This window comes from Melitaea cinxia, chromosome 13, assembly GCF_905220565.1.
Source record: "Melitaea cinxia chromosome 13, ilMelCinx1.1, whole genome shotgun sequence".
Taxonomy (NCBI): domain Eukaryota; kingdom Metazoa; phylum Arthropoda; class Insecta; order Lepidoptera; family Nymphalidae; genus Melitaea; species Melitaea cinxia.
This window is the reverse complement of record NC_059406.1, coordinates 8,808,266-8,829,134: the sequence shown is the minus strand read 5'-3', so window position 1 is coordinate 8,829,134 and position 20,869 is coordinate 8,808,266. Positions and strand designations below refer to the sequence as shown.

General features: G+C 32.2%; 1 protein-coding gene across 1 annotated transcript in view; it reads left to right on the top strand.

The window, feature by feature from the left end:
• Window positions 1-17,108, top strand: part of LOC123658880 (furin-like protease 1) — a 70,055-nt gene extending 52,947 nt beyond the window's left edge. Inside the window, exons 7-15 of the mRNA XM_045594170.1 lie at window positions 1,678-1,887; window positions 2,594-2,732; window positions 4,631-4,854; window positions 6,219-6,358; window positions 7,875-7,993; window positions 9,054-9,509; window positions 10,262-10,455; window positions 11,712-11,799; window positions 16,459-17,108. Coding sequence (XP_045450126.1) covers window positions 1,678-1,887; window positions 2,594-2,732; window positions 4,631-4,854; window positions 6,219-6,358; window positions 7,875-7,993; window positions 9,054-9,509; window positions 10,262-10,455; window positions 11,712-11,799; window positions 16,459-17,108 — 2,220 coding nt within the window. The remainder of the gene's footprint in view (window positions 1-1,677; window positions 1,888-2,593; window positions 2,733-4,630; window positions 4,855-6,218; window positions 6,359-7,874; window positions 7,994-9,053; window positions 9,510-10,261; window positions 10,456-11,711; window positions 11,800-16,458) is intronic.
• The last annotated feature ends 3,761 nt before the right edge of the window (window positions 17,109-20,869 follow it).

Here is a 20,869-nt window from a genome sequence, read left to right as displayed (position 1 = left end):
TGTAAGGTTTGTACTTTCACAGGCTACTCTAAACTTTAAACAAAGTACTTCCTGCTGCGCTCTGCCTCACCAAATCAATAGGATTCTAAATCACTCACTTGTAAACAAATATAAAACGAAACTCTTCTCTAAGAGGACTAATGTACATCTTAGCACAGTTTAGTTTGAGTTAGCAGTTATTCGATATTGATTGTGTATATTAAATTTTGTTGCCATTTTAAGTTTCAATTCTTAATTAACTCTCGGAATTCAGACACCATTCGGACACCATTCCGGCTTATACGTAAATAAATATTTATTTATCACTACAAACAATGGTGGTTATACCTTTATTTAATTACGTAGGCCAATTAATTAAAATATTTCATTACACCTTTTATACTTTTTTTTTTGTATTATTTAAAAACTTTTCAGTGAAGATATCAATATAACATTTTTATGCTTGTTTATTGGTACTTATCGTCAAAGTTGTAGATTTATTTTCTTTAACCTACATAAAGGTTTAACTGGATTATTTTTATTTTTACTAATTTTTTTAAAATCATATTTGTATCGAAAATTGATACAATAAATTTTAGTTGAATAAGTATTTTTAATAAATACAACATAATGAGGAATATAATATCGAGTCATGCAGGAATATTCAGGTTATGTGTGTATTCATTGAAATCATATTATCTACAGATTTTAGACAGTTATGTAATGCTTCCTATATATACATTATATTATTAGCAAATTTCTTGATAAAAATAAAAGTAAGATTTTGTACGCTTTGATTATTTCCCTTTGATCGTTCGTCTATATATACACATATAAAAGCAACTTCAAACGTTCATAAACGATAAGCTGGTTTTTGTGTACCACTCTAATAAGATTTTTAATAATTACATTCCTTTTTATACACTTAATACCCATATTGAATATTAAAATGATTTATGTACATTTACTTCTATAAATACATAATTATTATATATATACATAACTATTATTCAGTTTATTAATGTAGGTTTATAACTTGGAAGATTCTGGTATAAGCTAGAATTAATTTAATGACACAACTTTTTCGGATTTTATCACGGTTTATTAAGTTTTTTGAATACTTTACAGCAGCCATGGTCACGGGAAGTCCTTCCTTAAAAAATGTGTTATGCAGAAACAAACCTAAAACTTAAATACCAACTGTTTCTACGCTCTCTGATACACAAATTCATCTTTTTTTTTTAATACAATGATAGGCTTGCGTTTGACCACTATTTTACCTGATGATTAGTAAAAATGCGGTTTAAGATGGAGCACGCTTACCTAGAAGTAACCTGTTCACTCGCTACTTAAAGATCCTCAAGTTATAGTTTTCTGGAAACACAGACGCTGGTAGAGAGTTCCATTCTTTGGCCGTACGGATCAAGAATGTACTAGCGAATCGCTTAGTGCGTATAGGGGAAATGTCAACCATATAAGGGTGACGTAACGCAGAGTGTCTGGTTGTACGAAGATGGAAGTGGGAGGGGGGAATTAGGTCATGGAGTTCCTGCGCACTCTCCGAAGTGTATCCGATAAAAAACCGACAGGCTGGCCACCTTACGCCGATGACGCAATCTCAATCTATCAATCTGTAAATCTGTATATATGAATATTACTTTACCGTTCAGTATAATTCAAAAGCTTAATTCATTACAGGGTCGTAACGGAAAAGGATCAATTTTCGTATGGGCATCAGGAAATGGAGGCCGTGAACACGACAATTGTAACTGTGACGGCTACACCAACTCTATCTGGACTCTTTCTATTTCTTCCGCGACGGAAAGGGGAGAGGTGCCTTGGTACTCCGAAATGTGCAGTTCAACCCTCGCTGCTACTTACAGCTCGGGGGCTGTTAATGAGAAACAGGTATGCCATTAAATGGGTTTTAAATGTTACTCTAAACGTATTATGACTGGTAAGCATTATAGGTACCTCGTAGTGTACCAGGAAATGAAACTAACGGCGCACCAACAGTCACCCGATAGCCCTCCGGATGGGTGGTCAGCGGAAGATCCAGCAGTGAAGGAGTATGATCTTCTCTATCAGGGTTTCTGGTAATATATCAATACCTGATACCCTTTGAGAGAAACTATACGCGTGGGCAAAGTTGTATCTGGTTCTTCCTGCGCAGTCTGTGGTTCGTGAAACTAGCCAGTCAACGTGGTGGGCGTTAAAATTACCTAGGATCCTCCGCGCAGGGGTACTGATGAAATACATATTCTGCAGTTTTCTTGACGTGGCCGAAGAGACAATTGAGTTCAGCATCATCGCTATGAGACCTGTACAAGAACGCGTAGATACATGGACGCCATCAAAGTCTACGCCCATCCATAAAATAGTTTGGTCTCTAACCACATAAAGCAACATAGGGGATGATCCAACTTTCTTTTCGTAGAAGCAGCTTTTGTGGTAGTGACGTGTCCTTATAGTAAAGTATTTTAGTCGGAACTATTTTTTTACTTCAATTTTTTTTATTGTAAAACATGTACTCGTATAAGGTTAAGTTTTTCTTCAATAATATTATTTTAAATCAATATTTAGTTATTAATTCCGCTATTGTTTGTTTAATTAGGTTGTAACCACTGATCTCCATCACTCGTGTACAACGGGTCACACGGGGACGTCTGCATCTGCACCTCTAGCGGCCGGTATATGTGCACTCGCGTTACAAGCGAACAGAGACCTTACTTGGAGAGATATGCAGCATATCGGTAAGTTTTTAACTTTGTACCGCCATATTTTTTTGTGAATTTATCGATTTTTCATATCTTATACAAACTACATCAATACATGATCTCATACGATCATGAACACATATAAAATTTACAAGGAGTTTGGAAGTTTCTGCTATCATATATTTATACTAGCTGACCCCGCAAACGTTGTTTCGCCATATATGTTATAAACCTCCTTAATCCCCCTTTTAACTTAGGGGTATGAAAAATAGATGTTGTTCGATTCTCAGACCTACCCGATATGCACACAAAATTTCATGAGAATCGATCAAGCCGTTTCGGAGGAATTTAACTACAAACACCGCGACACGAGAATTTTATATATAAGAAAGATATGTACAAATTCCTTGTTGAGGTAATTGTATGATTATAATAATTAGTTATTTGAATGATGTTGAGTTGTAAAATATACTCCTATATTAATTACGTAACTAATTTACATAAATTTGTGAATTAGTAACTTCAATAGTTATCTGTCTCGGAAGACCAAATTATAGTCGTCCTAATTATAAGTTACTGTTAACAGTATATTCAGTAAAATAATTTTTGAGAGCTATAAAATACAATCAAACGATAATTTTATGAATTTTCTGAGTATTTAATTCAAAGAAAATTATTAATATAGGCGATATTCATAGACTTTTTACTTTATTAGGAATTTTACTCCTTTCTGGCTTATTCGCGGCCGTAATTGTATGAATCTATTAACGTCAGCTTTGAGTACATAAATAATATTAAAAATGGTTAATATATTTTTTAAATTAAAAATTGAAATTATTGAATGGGAAGGGCTTGTTATTTTTTTATTGTGAATTTATCTTTCATGTTACTAATTTACGCTCATAGTTTTTACTATTTACTGTACATAGCTACGTAGTACAAATTAACAATTATTTTTTTACAAATTTTGCTAGGAATAGTTAAATATAGCGTTCATTATTATTCATATACTTTGCAAAGTAAATTAAATAGGCACGAATATTTTCAGTTTTCAAACTATTGAATAAAATATGAGACCCATTAATCGCAAATCTAAAAGACGAAAACGTCCAGGGTTTGTTTTAATAAATTGACACTATCAAATGCTTCGTCGTGTCTCATTTATTTTAATAGGGAAAAATATATTTTCTTTTTATTATTTAAACAAGTATATTTTAATGATCCCTTCATAATAATACAAACAAGTTTATTTTATAACTTAACTATATTTATACTATTATTTTATTTTATCACTTATTAGTAGTAATCAACCTATTGCATATAACATTGAATTAATTTATCTGAGATATAAAGCACCATCATCGAAAGTTTTGTTTTAGTAAATAAACACTGAAGTTCTCGTGTTTTATTTATTCTCGCAAAATTTTCCATTGTATCGAAGTAATTTAGAAACGGAATTACAGGGGATTATTGATAATACCGAAGCCGTGATATATGGTGCCAATAATGTTAATGTATTGACCCGTTGTGGACAAGAGTAAACTGCGTACTAATGGGCTTGAAAAAAAGTATAACGTTAGGAATATAAAAGAATTTATTTACTGAATGATAGATGATAAAATACTATAGTTTCTTTTATTTGTTCAATTAATCTTTTCACGAAATTGTACTTAAATTTACATTGATTTACAGTACACTAGAAATGTATTAAATAATCCTATGCCAGTTTTAAGTTCATTATGAGTGAAAGTAAGTGTAAAAATGTAATCTCAATAGATTTTCTTTTTTTAAGCAACTCCTATAGGGTTGGCACTCCAGTTTATTTGGTAAACATAGTCGTAATGAGTGGAAATTAAAAAAGTAGGAATAGACATAATTTTGTTAATTAAGTGTAAGTGTGTATGTAATTATTTAGATTTAAAATTATTTTGCAGTTGTTCGAACTGCAAGACCAGAACGTTTAAGTATTGGAGGAGAATGGAGGGTCAATGGTGTGGGAAGAAACGTGTCTCATTCATTTGGTTACGGATTATTGGATGCTGCTGGAATGGTTCGTCTTGCAAGGACGTGGAAGTCAGTCCCAGCCCAACGACGATGTGAACTAGCAGCTCCGAGACCACAAAGGGCAGTTCCTCCTAGATCTTCGATTACTTTGCAGGTAATAATAATATATTCTTTATTTAAGTAACCAGTGACTCATTTTGGTAAGTAAACAATATTTCTTTCATACTATGTTAGTAAAATTATTACATTTTTTTTAAATAAATTAATGTTTTTGTATTTTAAACAACTTTTTTATCCACTATTTCATGCCGCTGTTTAAAAAATTGAAGTTTCATGAGAAGTAATTATGTTTAAAAAAATTATTTAGGTCATCGTTACTTATTTTTTCTCAAAATATTTTGTTAGTCTTCCAAGTTTAAATAGTAATCGTGTATTTATTTTTGATATAAATATTTAGAAGGGTTCATTTTACGTCATAAAAATAAGTTTAAGCTTAAACTTATGAGTTTTCTTATCAAAGGGTTATTCAAATATAAATCCAATAAAGGTTGAAACTAGCGAGTTTGTAATAACTGCCGTAGTTTTGTCTGCATATTGAGGCTTGAAATTTTCAGCGAGGTTTTTCGATTTTTTCTATTATTATTTTTTGCATATCTTTTTGATGTTATTGGCGTGGTGAAAATGTATAATAGGTTAGGTTTTGTTTTCAATTATATTCTTCTCAGGCCTTTTACAAGTCTCTGTAATTGCATATATGGGTAAACACTTCCTGAAACCCATTCTAAAAACACTATGCCAAGCAAATTTCTACTGCCCAAAATTATATGTAATTTTCTCTGCATCTACAAAATATCTCGTTTTTTTTGGAAATTATATAAATTGCATCGTATATGATTAAATATTAATGCAATAAAGATTAAAAAATAATATTTATTGCTATAAAAGAATTCTCACAAGCTCACATATGAACGGAATTGTATCAGTGGCTCATAATTGAACCCGCGGTAATTATTGTTCATTCTGGAATCTAGTGAAATCGAATTGTAATCTGGAAAACATATCAGTGCATATCGTCTATAAAGTTTACGAGTGTAATTTAGTTTAAATTGTTTATTTCAAACTCTATATCAAACAAAACTTGATTACTTTAAACTTTAGACTATTATACCTGGTTAAGGTCAAAAAAAAAACTAAGGTAATCAAACTAAGGTAATCAAACCTGATCACTAAAAATATCACATATGTGCAGACCAGGTCTGTGATTATTTTCTAGTGTTACCGATTTTCTTTTCCTTCTTAAAAATATATATTATATACATTTTTGTCTTAAAAATATATATTATATACATTTTTGTCTTAAAAATGCTAACGTCTGCCGCAAACTGCCTAAGAGTAAAGTTATGTAATTGTATGTAATCTGAAACATTACTGACTAAATTGATAAGCCCTAATGAAATTTGGGAAAAAAGAAGATTATAGAAAATTTTACAGCATCTCATAGAAACTTGTATTCCCTAGCTGGACGTAGGTGCATGTCCCGGTGTGAACTATTTGGAGCACGTGCAGGCACGCGTGTCGCTGTCAGCGGCGAGACGCGGTGACCTGCGCATCGCGCTCACCTCGCCCGCCGGCACCCGAGTCACGTTACTGGCGCCCAGGTAATTACCCTTTTCATATTACCTATCGGGTCAAAAAACTGGCGAGAGCCTGGCACATGGCTTACACATGTCTAATATACGTGTAACGAATAACAGGTTCATCTATCATGAATTCAGGGAAATTGATATTGATTTATTATTGACTAGCGATCCGCCCCGGCTTCGCACGGGCAATGCTGATACTAAATATACTACAGAATGTCTTTACGTTCACTCGTAACTTATTGACATATTATTATTAGATGTTAACTCAATTATCGTACCAGATAAAAACGGAAAACTCACGTTAAGAAAATAAAAAAATATATATTTAATTTATATTTTTCTAAGGACGCTAGTAAGCCTTAGTAACCTTTTGAACTTACGAATGCGTTCCTTTTATAGAACAGGAAAAAGGTTTATTTGTGTTATTCTGTTCATATTTTTATTGCGTAGGTATCATGTAGTACCAACATTAGAAGTAGAAAAAAAAAGTTATACTATATACACATGGTATCTCTAAATATAACAGAATCTACTATTACACTCCACATAGGCCCTTATGATATAACTGTTATGACTATGATCACATAAAACACATTTATGATTTTACACAGCTAAGATTTTACGACACTGCGTAACACTGAGGCGTGATATCGCAACGATACATCTTACTCAATACCATTCAACTAACTTACAGCGCAATTGCTGAACTTCGAGGCAGTCAGTGGCGCACTTTATCACTCTGAAACAGCATACGTAGCAATAAAACCTCATTCCATTCGGTCTCTGCACAATGTTCTTTACTATGTTAAATTATACGATTTTAGCTCTTATTGCTATCGACATACATGTTACAATCACGTAACGATAATATAAAAAGAACATCAATGTAGATCTCCAACGGATGTACATTAGACATTTATTTTACTTTTGAGCTGTAATTGTGATATTCTTGCGGTGTGGGCGCGTTTGTGGGGATGGCAAAATTTTATATGAATTAGGTTAGTGATTTCGTAATTCGAAATTAATAATTGAACAATATTCTTATTGCAAAGGTATTCTATGATGAATATATTTATAAAAGAACATTGTGATACCTATAATACCAATTAATATATATTTTTTTAATCAGTAGTATAATTACAAAATGTCACTTTATAACACATTCGACATTCTACACAGATAAAACCGCATTAACTTTTATAGATAGTACTTGCCACATATAAAAAACCCTATAGAAACATGCTTCTAACGCAGAAAGGTTTTTATAAACATATTTTTTATACAATATAATATATTATAGAGGCTGGAATTAAATTTATGACATTTTATTCATTTTATTTATAAAATTATACTAACTAATAACTAACTACTAACTAATTTTAAACTTAAATGTCAGAGTCAAACAGCCAAAAGTGCACTAACAAATGGCACTATTTCAGAGTTATGTGGCTAATTAGGGAAGTACTTTAACGTAGCATTTAACGTTCGCTCCTCAGGGGGTAATGTAATTAGTCGGTTAATTTTCTGACAGACCGCATGACTCTTCGAGAGCGGGGTTCAACTCCTGGCCGTTCATGTCGGTGCACATGTGGGGGGAGTCACCCCTCGGTGTCTGGCAGCTTGAGGTTTCGAACGAAGGACGATATTTGGGTAAGTTGAATGTTTTATACTTAAACATACAGACTACTGTTTCTCTAACAACACTTATGAACTAAAGAACAACAGTCAATTTAATTTAGATTGACTAATATTCATACTTTTTCAGTAATCGGAAAAGAATTGCATTGTATAGAATGCTAAGTTAGTAACTGTGATGTAACTTGCCATACTAAAGCTATGGTAGTTATAAGATATGCTGGAAGCGATCCTCTTGAATTTGAAGACGCAAATATGGTTCTAATATGTTAAATAGTGGAGATTGTTGTATTAGTACTGTAATAATAATTATAATAACAATCATACATGCCACTGAGATCATCATGGCACTGCATAGTTACTATCTGTACCGTTAGTATAATTTTTATTATGACTTACGTAAACCTCTGTGAGTGACGTAAAATTTACAATGGAGTTCTCAAAACATATAAACATTCAAAAGAATTTCCTAAAGCGAACAATATTTCTCTCTACGTGATATTTTATTCATTGCGTTATTCAGTGCATGTGATAGCATACGACGCCTTTGACGTTCGCCATACTTTCTCATGAAAGTTTACATACTCATACATAGAGTGGCGACCGTCATTGAGTGCACTCTACGAGCGGTTTCTGATGTCAGTGATAGAATGTGCAATTTGTCTTTAGATTCAAAAAATTATTCAGATTAAATAAAAAAAAATCTTGATTTAACTTATAATATAAATTTCAAAAATTACTTTGGTTTAATCGTGAAATTGGCAACATCTCAAAAGTCTTCTGTTGTATTTTTATACTTATTCTAAATGAAAAATAGAATTGATAAAAATTATTTTATTAAAAGTAAAAGTACTTATCATAAATCGCAATAACATTTGTTTTTAACAAGAAAAGTTTTACTTTGGTCACGAGAGATTCTCAACTTTACTAATATCAAAGACTAGAAAGAGAGCCATAAATCAGAACCGACTGAAAACTAAATGTTTGCTCTCTCCAGAGAAGTTTGTAAAAGTTTTCATTTAATATTTGTCGAAACCTAAAGGACTTTAAAGAATTTACACTTTCGATACCTTAGGTCGAGCTACATTACAAGACTGGTCATTAACCTTATACGGAACAAGCACGCCGGCCGCAAAAAACGATCCTATACCATTTAGAAGTCCAATAATAAGAAATAGAAGCAACGCTACTCGTCCCGTGGTAGTGCAGGCTGGACGAAAAAACAACAGAGGAAAAGCCGTCCATATCGTACCTACGCAGTACACGGTGGGCTTAGTAAAAAGAAAAAAGAATAAAAATTCAAAGAACCCGAACAGAAATTCGCAGAAAAAACAGAGTCGGCCAGCGACGCGTTCGCCCATAGAAAGCACGACCGCACGGATTACGACATCCACCACGCCAGATTTGAGCCTTAATTTGCGAGGAGATCTAGCTGATCCTCTATCTGACGTCCGAGGCCGTAAGATGACCAATCTGTTCGACAAGTACCCGAAAATTCAACGCATTTATCCGGCTCCGCTGCAAGCCAACGGTACCTTGCATGTTGTCCGTTGATTCGTTTTGCGCGTGTTTTATTTGGTCGCCGCCTAGTTTGAGCTTGCACGTCAATTACCTTTGTTCCAGACCTGCTATTTGCATGTCGTGTGTTTGAGTTGTTTATATTTTATTTTGTAGCAAATGGCAATATAATAGAAATGTTGCGCTGGAATTAAATTTTTCACTTGCGATTTATGACAGATCTGACAGTGACTTTAAGTTGTTTCATTTTTATTATTACTTTGTTTTCTTGTATGTATTTCTATATATATTTTTTTCTATACTGGGCTTACTATTAAAATAACACAATAATTTTCGAACCCACAATAACAAAATAACTGCTTGTAATGAAAAGCTTAATTTTTTTAATATAATATTTTAATAGTAATACCAACAGTAGGCAGATGTCACACCGACCGATTTTAAAAAGTGTCTTAACTCCAGTAGAGCATTTAGAGTGTTTTATTTCAAATTATATGCTGCATTGTTATTTAAGAAAAATTAAAAACTTTAGGTGGTTCTATATTTTTTTACGCAGTTGATAAAAAGCTTTGAAAATATACAGCCACCATTCATCCTTTATAATTATGGAAGTATAAAGATATACCTTCAGAATTTGTACACGTACACGCTTTTTATTAAAAATCGCTATAACATTTATACAGCGTGCGACACAAAAAGAGAATTCGAGAATATCAACAACAGATCTCATTAGAGCATTAACAAACTAGTCGTTTGTTTGTGTAGCGGGGCCGCTGACGCAGTGGGAGTTGATATTCTACGGCACGGAGACACCGGCTCAGGAGTACGACGCGTCGCCGGAGAGCAACTCAGCGGGGACGAGTGTGACGTCATGGAATGCCAACGTGCCTGAAATACCCGAAGAGAGGCAGAACACGATCGACGATGATCTCGCACTGGTCTGGCACGATTCGCATGCGGTGAGCAATATTCTTTTTTCTTTTCAAAGTTATCCAATCTTCAAATAGGACCAACCTTCTTTGTTATTTTGTCCTAAATTAATTTCTTGTGCAACAAAGGTACTGATACTCAATCATACCCTCGTTTCTAGTAATAATCATTTATCATCTTAGTATTATATTTAAATTATTATACAATCTATCAGAATATCTTTAGCTTATCTTGACCAAGACTCTATAGTGTAGACCATTGTTCCAACTGCTAAGTTCTCGCATGCTAAAGATTGAAATTTAGGCAAGCTTGTGCTGATTTGCTAATAAACGTAACTAAAGAAGCGATTTAAATTGACTTGGAATGTTATTGAATAAAACGAGCTTGAAAAAAAAGACAAACGAAATCGCCATATCTTCTAAGAAAAAAAAAAATCATAAAAAATATACAGAATCTGAAACAATCTTACCATAAAGATAATTGTGTCGTACTATTGACGATTTATGTTTTACCGATGTCAGACACACGGCCCGTTGAAGTCACCAATCACGAGTTAAGTACTGTGTGATTTTCTGATCGTATGGATGAGACACCTAACACTGAACGGTGTGGCCAATTGACAACTATAATGGAAAAGTTAATTATCTTTCCGGCCCCGTAAAATTGTATAGAAATAATGCATCCGAGTTATATTTCCTGGTTCGTCTTGTATAAATTATTTTTTTTTTTTACGATTGTTATTAATTCAGTTTGTCAGATTCATATGTTAATATTAATCCATTTTGACTTAGATATTTCGATTGTGCTGAAACAAAATTGCAGATTTGTGAATGCGGTATGATGTTCAGAGTTCTTAAAATTAATTAATGTGGTAACACATAATAATATTCTATTTAATTTAGTAGTGATGTGTATAATTTTAACACTACTTTTTGACAATGTTATATTTGAATAGTATCTTGAAAAATTTTGTAATTTTAATCATATTTTCCTTGAAACTAACATTACGGAAGGTCCGAAGTAGTCTGACGATAAATAAAATTTGTGAAAGTAAAAAATAATATAATGCAGAAACGCGAGTCTTGGTAAAAACATCGGTAAGGATAATAATGTTTGTAGCAATTTTTTTTTGCGATAATCACTTAATTCTTATGTCTTACCTCTTTGGCGTATGAGTGGGTACTTTCCATTATACTACAAACTAAGGGACTACAACGGATCTTTTGTGATTATTAAATATTCATCAGTTTTTGTTTTGAATTTGGTTTAATTTGCCGTGTCTTAGATTCGAGAAGAAGGTCCAGCAGTGGAGCCCGGGTACTCGACGAGCGGGTGCGCGACGCACGCAGCGCAACCGCCGCACCGTTGTTTAGGTTTGTGTCTCTTACTCCTCCTACTCTCGTGTCGTGCTATCTCGCTCACACTGCCGAGCAGACACCCACGTAGAAGTAAGACAACACTATATGCTATCGTTAATTCGAAACTACCCGACGGGACGTCTGATAGGCCGCCGCGAGCACCTTGCTTATATTCAGCAGAAAGCTCTATGGAGGTACTGGTGACCTAGTACTTGAGGCTCGTGATTTTAGTTGAATTCATAAGAATAAGTACAAAGGTACAAGTTTATTATTTATATATAATAAGTCTAAACACACGAAAGCAGAATCTGAAAAAGCACTAAAAGTATTGTAAAATTACTTAGTGCAATAAAAAATAAAATAAAAGTTAAGAAAAATCTTAGTATGCTATAATCTTAATCACTGTTACAACCACAGTAGTGTAATCTCAAATTGACACTTAAAACATTATCATGTTACACCCATTTGTTCAATGTCTAATATATTTTTTTCTTTTTGAAAACTGGTAATTTTAAATAAAACCGTTAATATCATCGGACTAACAATGTATCTTTTAAAAACTGATACGATCAGCTATCAAAATTGTTGTTATATATTATTATATAAGACATATAACATTATAGTAGCGACGGTTAGTGGTGTTAGTTTCATACTTAATGAGCGTAGTAGTACCTATATTTGTGGTTTAATTACATTTGTAAAACTATTTTAATGTTTGACATTAAACTTATGTAAGTAACTCAGATTCAGTTTACGTGTGTAATACAATAATAATATTATTTAAGTTTTTTTTTAAATATTTAATAATGTCCGATCACAGTTTTATAATGAAATAATTTTATTAATTGTTCTTACTTCGTTATACTGCCATAATGCAACCTATATTTCCATCGTACTTAATCGAGTACTTGTATACATTAGTTAAAGCATAGGTATAGTTTATTTGCAACAGTTTGCCGCATAATAGTCTAATTCTAATATGGTTTATGTATCTAGTATGTTAACTAAAATATTGAATACGTAAAATAATGGTACCTGTTTTTATATCGCAGCGGTTTAAAATATAAACTAGAGGTAATCAAACTTCGACCGTGTTCAATACTATTACAAACTAATAATATCCTTTAACAATACTTTTATAAATGGCTGCGATGTAAAACTTGATATTGTAACAATAATGTGATGTCCAATAAAATCTTAGGTATTTTTAATATCAACCTATAATTCGGCAAAATTAAAGAGCTAGAAAACAAGTGCAATTACATAAATTAATATTATGTATTCAAAATCGAAGACGTCCATTTTGCTCGGGTAATTGCATTGAGAATTTGAGAAATGATTTCAAATTAAAGTGGACAATTAGAGTTTTAAAATTTCTATAGGGGTATAAAAATGTAGCTAGAAAATGCTGGTGGTACTTAAAACTAACGTTGCAAGTTGCTTTGGTTTGTCGAATCAAACTATCAGGTACGATTTCTTCATAAAATAATGTCTTGGTTAAACATAATGTCTATTTACTGACGTCAAAGCGTTTTCGCGTTGCGAATTTACGCTGCGTTAAACTTCGGTACAACGTTATCAAACAGAGACGTGCAAAGCGTTTGGTGTTTAAACGCAATGATTATTGAGTACGCATTATGTTTGACAAAGACATAGACGCTTTAATACACCACGTAGTTAACGAGGAGTTGATAAAATATAATAATGTTTTTAAAGTTTATGTTTTCCTAATACTTTTTTTAATCTACACAGGTTTTCACGTATTAAAAATATATAAATATATTATTTTACAAAACAATTTCATCAGATTAGTGTGAAATTTATTTAACAAAGTTTTTAAAATGTCTCCGACATACAGCTTTTAAAAATAAAATAATAGTTTTTAAATTGTTTTATCAATATTTAGTTTAATAGAGTCGTAATTGGCGGCCTTTGGTTAATTTTATAATGTAATAATAAAAGTAATATTGAAGTAGTATCCTTTAATTGGAACACTTTTCAACATCCAATGATGCAATAGAAGTATATTTTACAATTGTTACTCTGTTAATAGCAATAAATATTTATTTGTTGTCATAAACCAAATATGCTCATATTTGGTTTACACACTTATTTTAACACGATACCAAATGTTATGCATTTAATTTCTCGTGTTTCATATAATAATAATTTTATTTATTCAAAAGAGTTAGATATATTATAATTGTTTAGCTTATAATTGAATTTTGTTAAATGGAGTGTTCTGGCGATATTTTTCCTATAAAATATAAAAATTTGCATAATGTAAACCATGTAGTGGGTAAATGTGAAAAATTCGCCATAACCTGTGTTGAAAACGAACATATCCTGTACAATAAGTTTGGAAAACAATAAATAACGCCTTCTAACATCTTTAAGTGTATTTATAGTGGTATTATCTCTGTGACAGGTCTAAAGCTTTGAAATCGTGCGGACTTCAAGATTGAACGATTTAAAGTAAACCTCGGTACTTAGTGGGACTTCGGTACATATATCTTGTTTAGGACTCTTATTTGCACAAGTCGTTAGTTGTTATCTTAGTTAGGTATAAAGTATTTAAAAGATAAAATGATTTTTAAAATAATTTTATAATTATTTCTTAATATCTTTATGCATCAAAAAACTTGGTAAAATTTTTGTATATTAACCAATCTTTTAAATAAATAAAAAAATGCTCCTGCTTAAAATATAATTGAACCCAAATCCTTTGTATACAACACACATTTGTATACAACACACATTTGTATACAATAAATGTATGTTACGTAAAACTGTGGCGATTATCGACAAAATTCGTGAATGTTTTTATCCGTTTAAAAATGACTAGAGAAATACATTATAATGTATATGCAAATTGTAGGAAATCGCTGACCGTTACAAATAAATTTTTATATTGGTTGGAGTCATGAGAAATACGGAAATCAAATAGCGTCGCTACGACAGAATGCTTTAGATTAAATTACGGTCTGGCTTTATTTCACACTAGCGACGAAATACGAGAACAATGTAAAGTTATTAGATTAACGTATTCTGTTAAAATGGAATGAATATAAATGTCTAGCTAAAAATTAAAGAAAACCAACAAATCGTTGATTTCCAATTTTATATCGATCAATAAGCATAAATAATTTATTTATACAGTTTGCAGGCTTCTTTATATTTATGACATTTAAAAACAAATAAAAATCTCGTCATAAATAAATACATAATTATATGGCTTTGCTTTGTAAAATATCTAAATATCTATATATCTACTATACTTTGTTACCGTGAAATCAGCCTTACTGTATTGACTTTAGTACATGAATTCCTACCAAGTTAAAAATTCTTTTGTTAAATTAAATTTTTCTTTCGAAATTCAAGCTGCAAAATACAATGAAAGTTGTTTTATTCGTTTCACGTGCCGTCTTTTTTTTATTTAGATCTACGAGCACATTTTTAATAATAATATAGCTGTCGCAAAGATAATGCCTTAAATATAAAACAGTACGTAGTCCCTTGTGAATACAACATAATAATTAGATTAAAATCGAATAGCGTATTGTGGTTGTGATCATAGAAGTGATTGCCAATCCATATAATATAGATCATATAACGTTTGTAAATAAGTAGTTATATTCGTATAATGAATTTGGAGACTTGTACAAATTGCTCACATACGTGTAAATTTTAAAACGACTGAAACAATCAAGATTTCTCATCGACTGTTAGCTAGAAATAATTATGTAAAGTTACTTCCTAAATTAAACTTTAGTCGTATTAAATTTAAGATTCATTTTCGATCGATAAGAAGTAAAAACAGCTGTCGTAAACTATAATATCGATGTTCGAAATCGATAAAAAGCTCATTTTTATAACAGTTTTGGTGTATACATGTAAAATTCATAGATCGGCATTAAGTAGGAAACCGATAACTGTATTTATAAATAAATGTAAATGCTGAATAATTTGTATATATGGAATCCGATGTGAATGAAACGTAATAATAAATAATCTTTTATTACAAAATTTTAATAGATTTTTATTTGATATTGTAATGACGAGTCTTGTCTCTGATCATTATTGTTTACAATTGTACGAGGCGGCAGTTTTCTTTACCGTTATATCATAAACTGTGATAAATCAAACTGACGTTAAATAATAGGCATAAGCATAGTTCTTTAGGCTTTTTTTGTTTGTTAAGTTCTGTGAACTGCATGTATCGCTTTGCTTTATATGTGCCAATAACAATTTATTAACACTCGCTCCAAGATTTAACATGTCTCCTAAAAAGTGTTTAACTGTTCTAATTTATTACTAACTTCTTTTAAGTTTTGTTTAACCTTAATGAATAAATTATTTCTCCTGATTTCATTTAATTTTGAATGTGTCTTATGTGCATGCATCGAGCACCAAAGTTAACGTCTGTTTGTTTTATGTAATTATATCGAAATTGGTCGACAAAATTATTTGAGATCAGTGACGAGATTCTACTTACTATCCCCTATACCCTATTTTCATAATCTTCTCGAACTTCGAGCTTCGTGCGAATGGATCTTCTGCATCATTTGGTCCGCTGGCAAGAAGCGCTGCATGGACGCTGGTACGGTGCTGGGTGGTGTTGGTCGGTCCTTTTTTGACAATATATTCACAATATCTTTGTCTCTTTCTCACTAGAATGCGCGAAGGGTATGCACTTATACGACGGTCGATGCTATCGACGTTGTCCGGTCGGGACTTATGCCAGCGAAATTTTAACGGAACGCAGCTCAAGAAGACGTAACCTCACTTACTTGGAGTCCGGTGACTCATCGGCCGTGATAAAACGACAGGGTGTTCTCAAACCTACTGCCACTGAGGCTCTCGATATGGAACCAACATCGAATTACTCCAAATCTCCTTTAATTTGTCTCCCATGCCATTACACGTGTGCAACTTGTACAGGACCCCACAACAGCCAGTGCTCTTCTTGCTTAGATGATGCACAGCTTTTCAACATGACAGACGTTGAGCCGAAACTTTACTGCTATCCTAATACAGTTTTACCGCAAATAGATAAAGCTAATTGGCACTCCAAAGTCAATCTGATACTCACTATATTATTAATTTTAGTTAGTTGCATCTGTTTCTATATCTTGGTAGTTTGTTCACTCAAACGAATGGGCTACTGTTGGGGTAATAATTACGACTCTAATATAAAGATAGCATATAACAAGTTGGCCGTGGATGATAAACAACAGAGTGCTATAGAGATCGAGGAAGAGATTACTAAGGCTCTAAATAAGTATTCAAGCGAAAGCGAGTCTGAGGATGATATAAATTTATAGCGCCTCCTTGCTTTTCGCCAAGAGTATTACGCATTAATGCATTAAATTAGTATTAAGTTTACAACATATGCAGGGCTTTTATTGTGATAACACGATTTACTGTCACAATTTTTTACGCTACCTAGTATAGTGCACTTATGGATTACTCCAATCAAATTTATAAAAAATATTTGGTACAAAGATTTTTCGTAGATTGTATTAATTAGTCCAAAGACTTCACCGAATTTCATGTTTCAGCTCTCGTTTCTTGGAACTACTTTGTCTCTTAAATTTATCTTTATTGACTGCACCTAACATTATATTGAATTTAAAATGCTAATTTATTAAAATACATCACATTTTATGTTTGATAACTTTATAGGATTTTGTATACAATTGTAATGTGCTAAATAACTGTAAGGGAATATATGAGCTAAGAACAAATAGGTACTCTCAAGATTATATCGAATGTTGCAAAGCGCAAATATTTGACGTAATTGAATCGATATACCTTAGGAGCTCGTGGAGCCGCAGTATCTTATACTCTAACAATAACTGTCTTAAAATTATTATAAATATAGACCAAAATCGCTTAATGGAAAGTAAGTATCGCTTGTTTTTTTTCTGGACAATCTATTATAAACGCTTAGGTTTGAACAATACAGTATCTTTTTGTTTTCTTTGATTCAATCATGTGCTCATTTATAATTTAGGCTATTTTTTTTACTTTAATATAATTATGCTTTCAATTTTACTGCTTGCTGTTGGAAACGTTTGTAGGAAGGATCTATCCACTTTAAATAATAATAAAAATTAATGTAATTAAGTTTACGTTAACGCCTAACTCTCCTTTCTAGAATCTTATACAAAATATGTACTTTGCTTGTGAGTTTTTTACTGCTTCTTTTGTTGACATTAAATATAATAAAAGATAATTTCCATTGTTTCTATACTTGAATTTTTCTTTCTGTCTTTTCTCTCGTTTTAATAATTTCATTTATTATCATGTTTTCAAACTATGAACGTTTTCAGCGGCAACTATTGTTTCGAAGGAACCGAAATATTTTTATTTTTCGTACTTTTCTAATATTCTTAATTTTAAAATTATATTTGAATAAAATACGTGATGCATAAATATTTGACTTAAGTATACTTTTGCTCAAGTTGCCATTTCGTTAGGTAAGTAAAGAGCTTCAATGTAAATATAATATGAATGTATGTAAATAAATGAGTTCCTATTTTTCATTTGGTGTTTCATTCAATATAAAATATTTTGTATATTTTTACTTCATTCATAGCAAGTTCGGAGTTGAACTGCACGCATTTTTTATATTTGAATACATCTGGTGGAAGAGTACTTTTTAAATGAATAAAGAAATGTATTATTAAAACGATCATATTTCAAGCAAATATGTATTTACAAATAACACATCTCATTTTGTAAAACGCTAGTGTATGTGTGATACTAAAGTTGTATCAAAGCTACATTTTCTTGTAGCTTTGACACAAAAGTCTTCGCCCGAGAGAAGTGTGATTTCAACGAATGGTTCTGGAAATACAGTTAAGAAAAATGTTATTTACATTTATAGATGTCTCATAAAAAATACATATAGAACTACTACTTTCTAGAACGAAATGCAATTGACTTACGCTTACACTTCAGCCTGCAATATCCCACTGCTGGGAATAGGCATTTTTCCCCGTGTGAGAAGGATCAGAGCTTTATCCACCACGCTGCTCCAATGCGGGTTGGCGGATATATTTCCTACTATGACTAACGATCTCTATCAGGTATACATGATAACAATCGGAGCGACGGCTTGACACGACGGCAATCTAGGAATATCAAGAAGATGAAGCACTATAGTAAGTAACTAAATCTAGAGCCGAGGTCAACATATCCTAATAAAATAAATCAAGTAATATTTAGGATGCTTACTGTAAGTAATTTAGGTTGAAATCATTTTTAACATTTTCATTATGAAGTAAAGAATAAGAAATAATAATGACAAAACTGCAACGAAACCACATTCAATAGATCGGTACCGTCGTCGAAAGCAGAAAAGCAGCGTAATTTTTATATAAAACAACGTTTTAATACTATAATTCACGAACTTACAGTATAAAGTACTTATACAAAAAAGACCAAGAAGCGTAAGATTATTTATACATGCCTTACATCAAAATATCCATATTTGTATGATAAATGTTCAATAAACTCCAAAAGAAACCTACGAGGAAATTGTCTTGCAGTCAGCAACCTTCGCCTTAAGCAAGGTAATGTAATGTTTATATGTTGTTAAAATAGAGAGTGCCCATTTATAAACGTGAAAGATTTACTAAAACATTTTAAATTATGTTAAGATTAACTATTTGTGTAATTCTAAAAAGATTCGTTCACCATTTTGTATCTACAGCATCAAAATTATTAATTCAAACTGATGTATAAAGAACCTAGTACCTATATGTACATTAATTCCAAACATATACAGTAGAGCAATTACATTCTAGACAAGCTCAGAATGTTGCCATAGAAAACTGCTAATGTGTATTCATAATGATTTATTTTTTCATTTAGATAATGTGATACCACTTCCTGATTTCACAATTCTAAGGGCCTATTATTCATAAAAAGAGAATAAAACTATTCAGTATTCTATACTCAAAACAGAAAATCACTAAGTTCAAAATTGGACAAACAACAATATGTAGTATTACAAACACTCATAGAGGAAATTTCCTCTAGACAATTTGATAAACCTGAGCAAAGACGCGATGTACCGAAACTCAAGGTACCGTGGCATTCAGTAGCTGCAACTAATGAAATTTTATTGCACTTTGAAAATGCACTGTACTTCATATATATGATATTTAATATTAACCGTAGCATGAACATAATTGTAATTGTAAAATGTCTATTTCATCATTACAGCCTATACAGTCCACTGCTGGACATAGGCCTCCACAAGTTTACGCCAAAAATAGCGTGAACTCATGCTGGGCAGGCGGGTTGGTGACCGCAGTACTGGCTTTGTCGCACCGAAGACGCTGCTGCCCGTCTTCGGTCTGTGTGTTTCAAAGCCAGCAGTTGGATGGTTATCCCGCCATCGGTCGGCTTCTTAAGTTCCAAGATGGTTGTGGAACCTTGTTATCCCTTAGTCGCCTCTTACGACACCCACGGGAAGAGAGGGTGTGGCTAAATTCTTTAGTGCCGTAGCCACACAGCACAAGCAAAATGTCTATTTAGTTCCCTGTAATTTTGTTCCCTGATTGTTTACATACCGATAGCAGCGCCACCTATCGGGTCCAATTATGATAAAAAACTACCCTATATATCTCCCATTACAGATAAAATAAAAATTCGTTCAGTACTTTCGGAGTTTATCGCCCACATACATCGTTACACGAAATTTTTATCTATAAGAGAGAGTTCTTTTGGTTGATATTTATCTATACATATAATAAAATGGTAGGAAAGTCAAAACTGTACATTGAATATTTTTTTAAAAGAACATTTGGGGTGGGTCTATAATCGATACCGAAGCCAAAAATATAGTTTTTAGAATTTTTGTCTGTTTGTCTGTATGTATGTCCGGGACAGTTTTGACTTTCTTACCATTTTATTATATGTAATAGGTAATAGGTACCTGTCAAACGACCACAAGTCGAATACAGAAATAAAATAAACATATTTTACCTCATAACCGCATTTGCGATCCCAGCGGGTTCGGTAATTATCGGTCGAAGCCAAGCTAGTGAATTAATATTTGTACAATAATAAT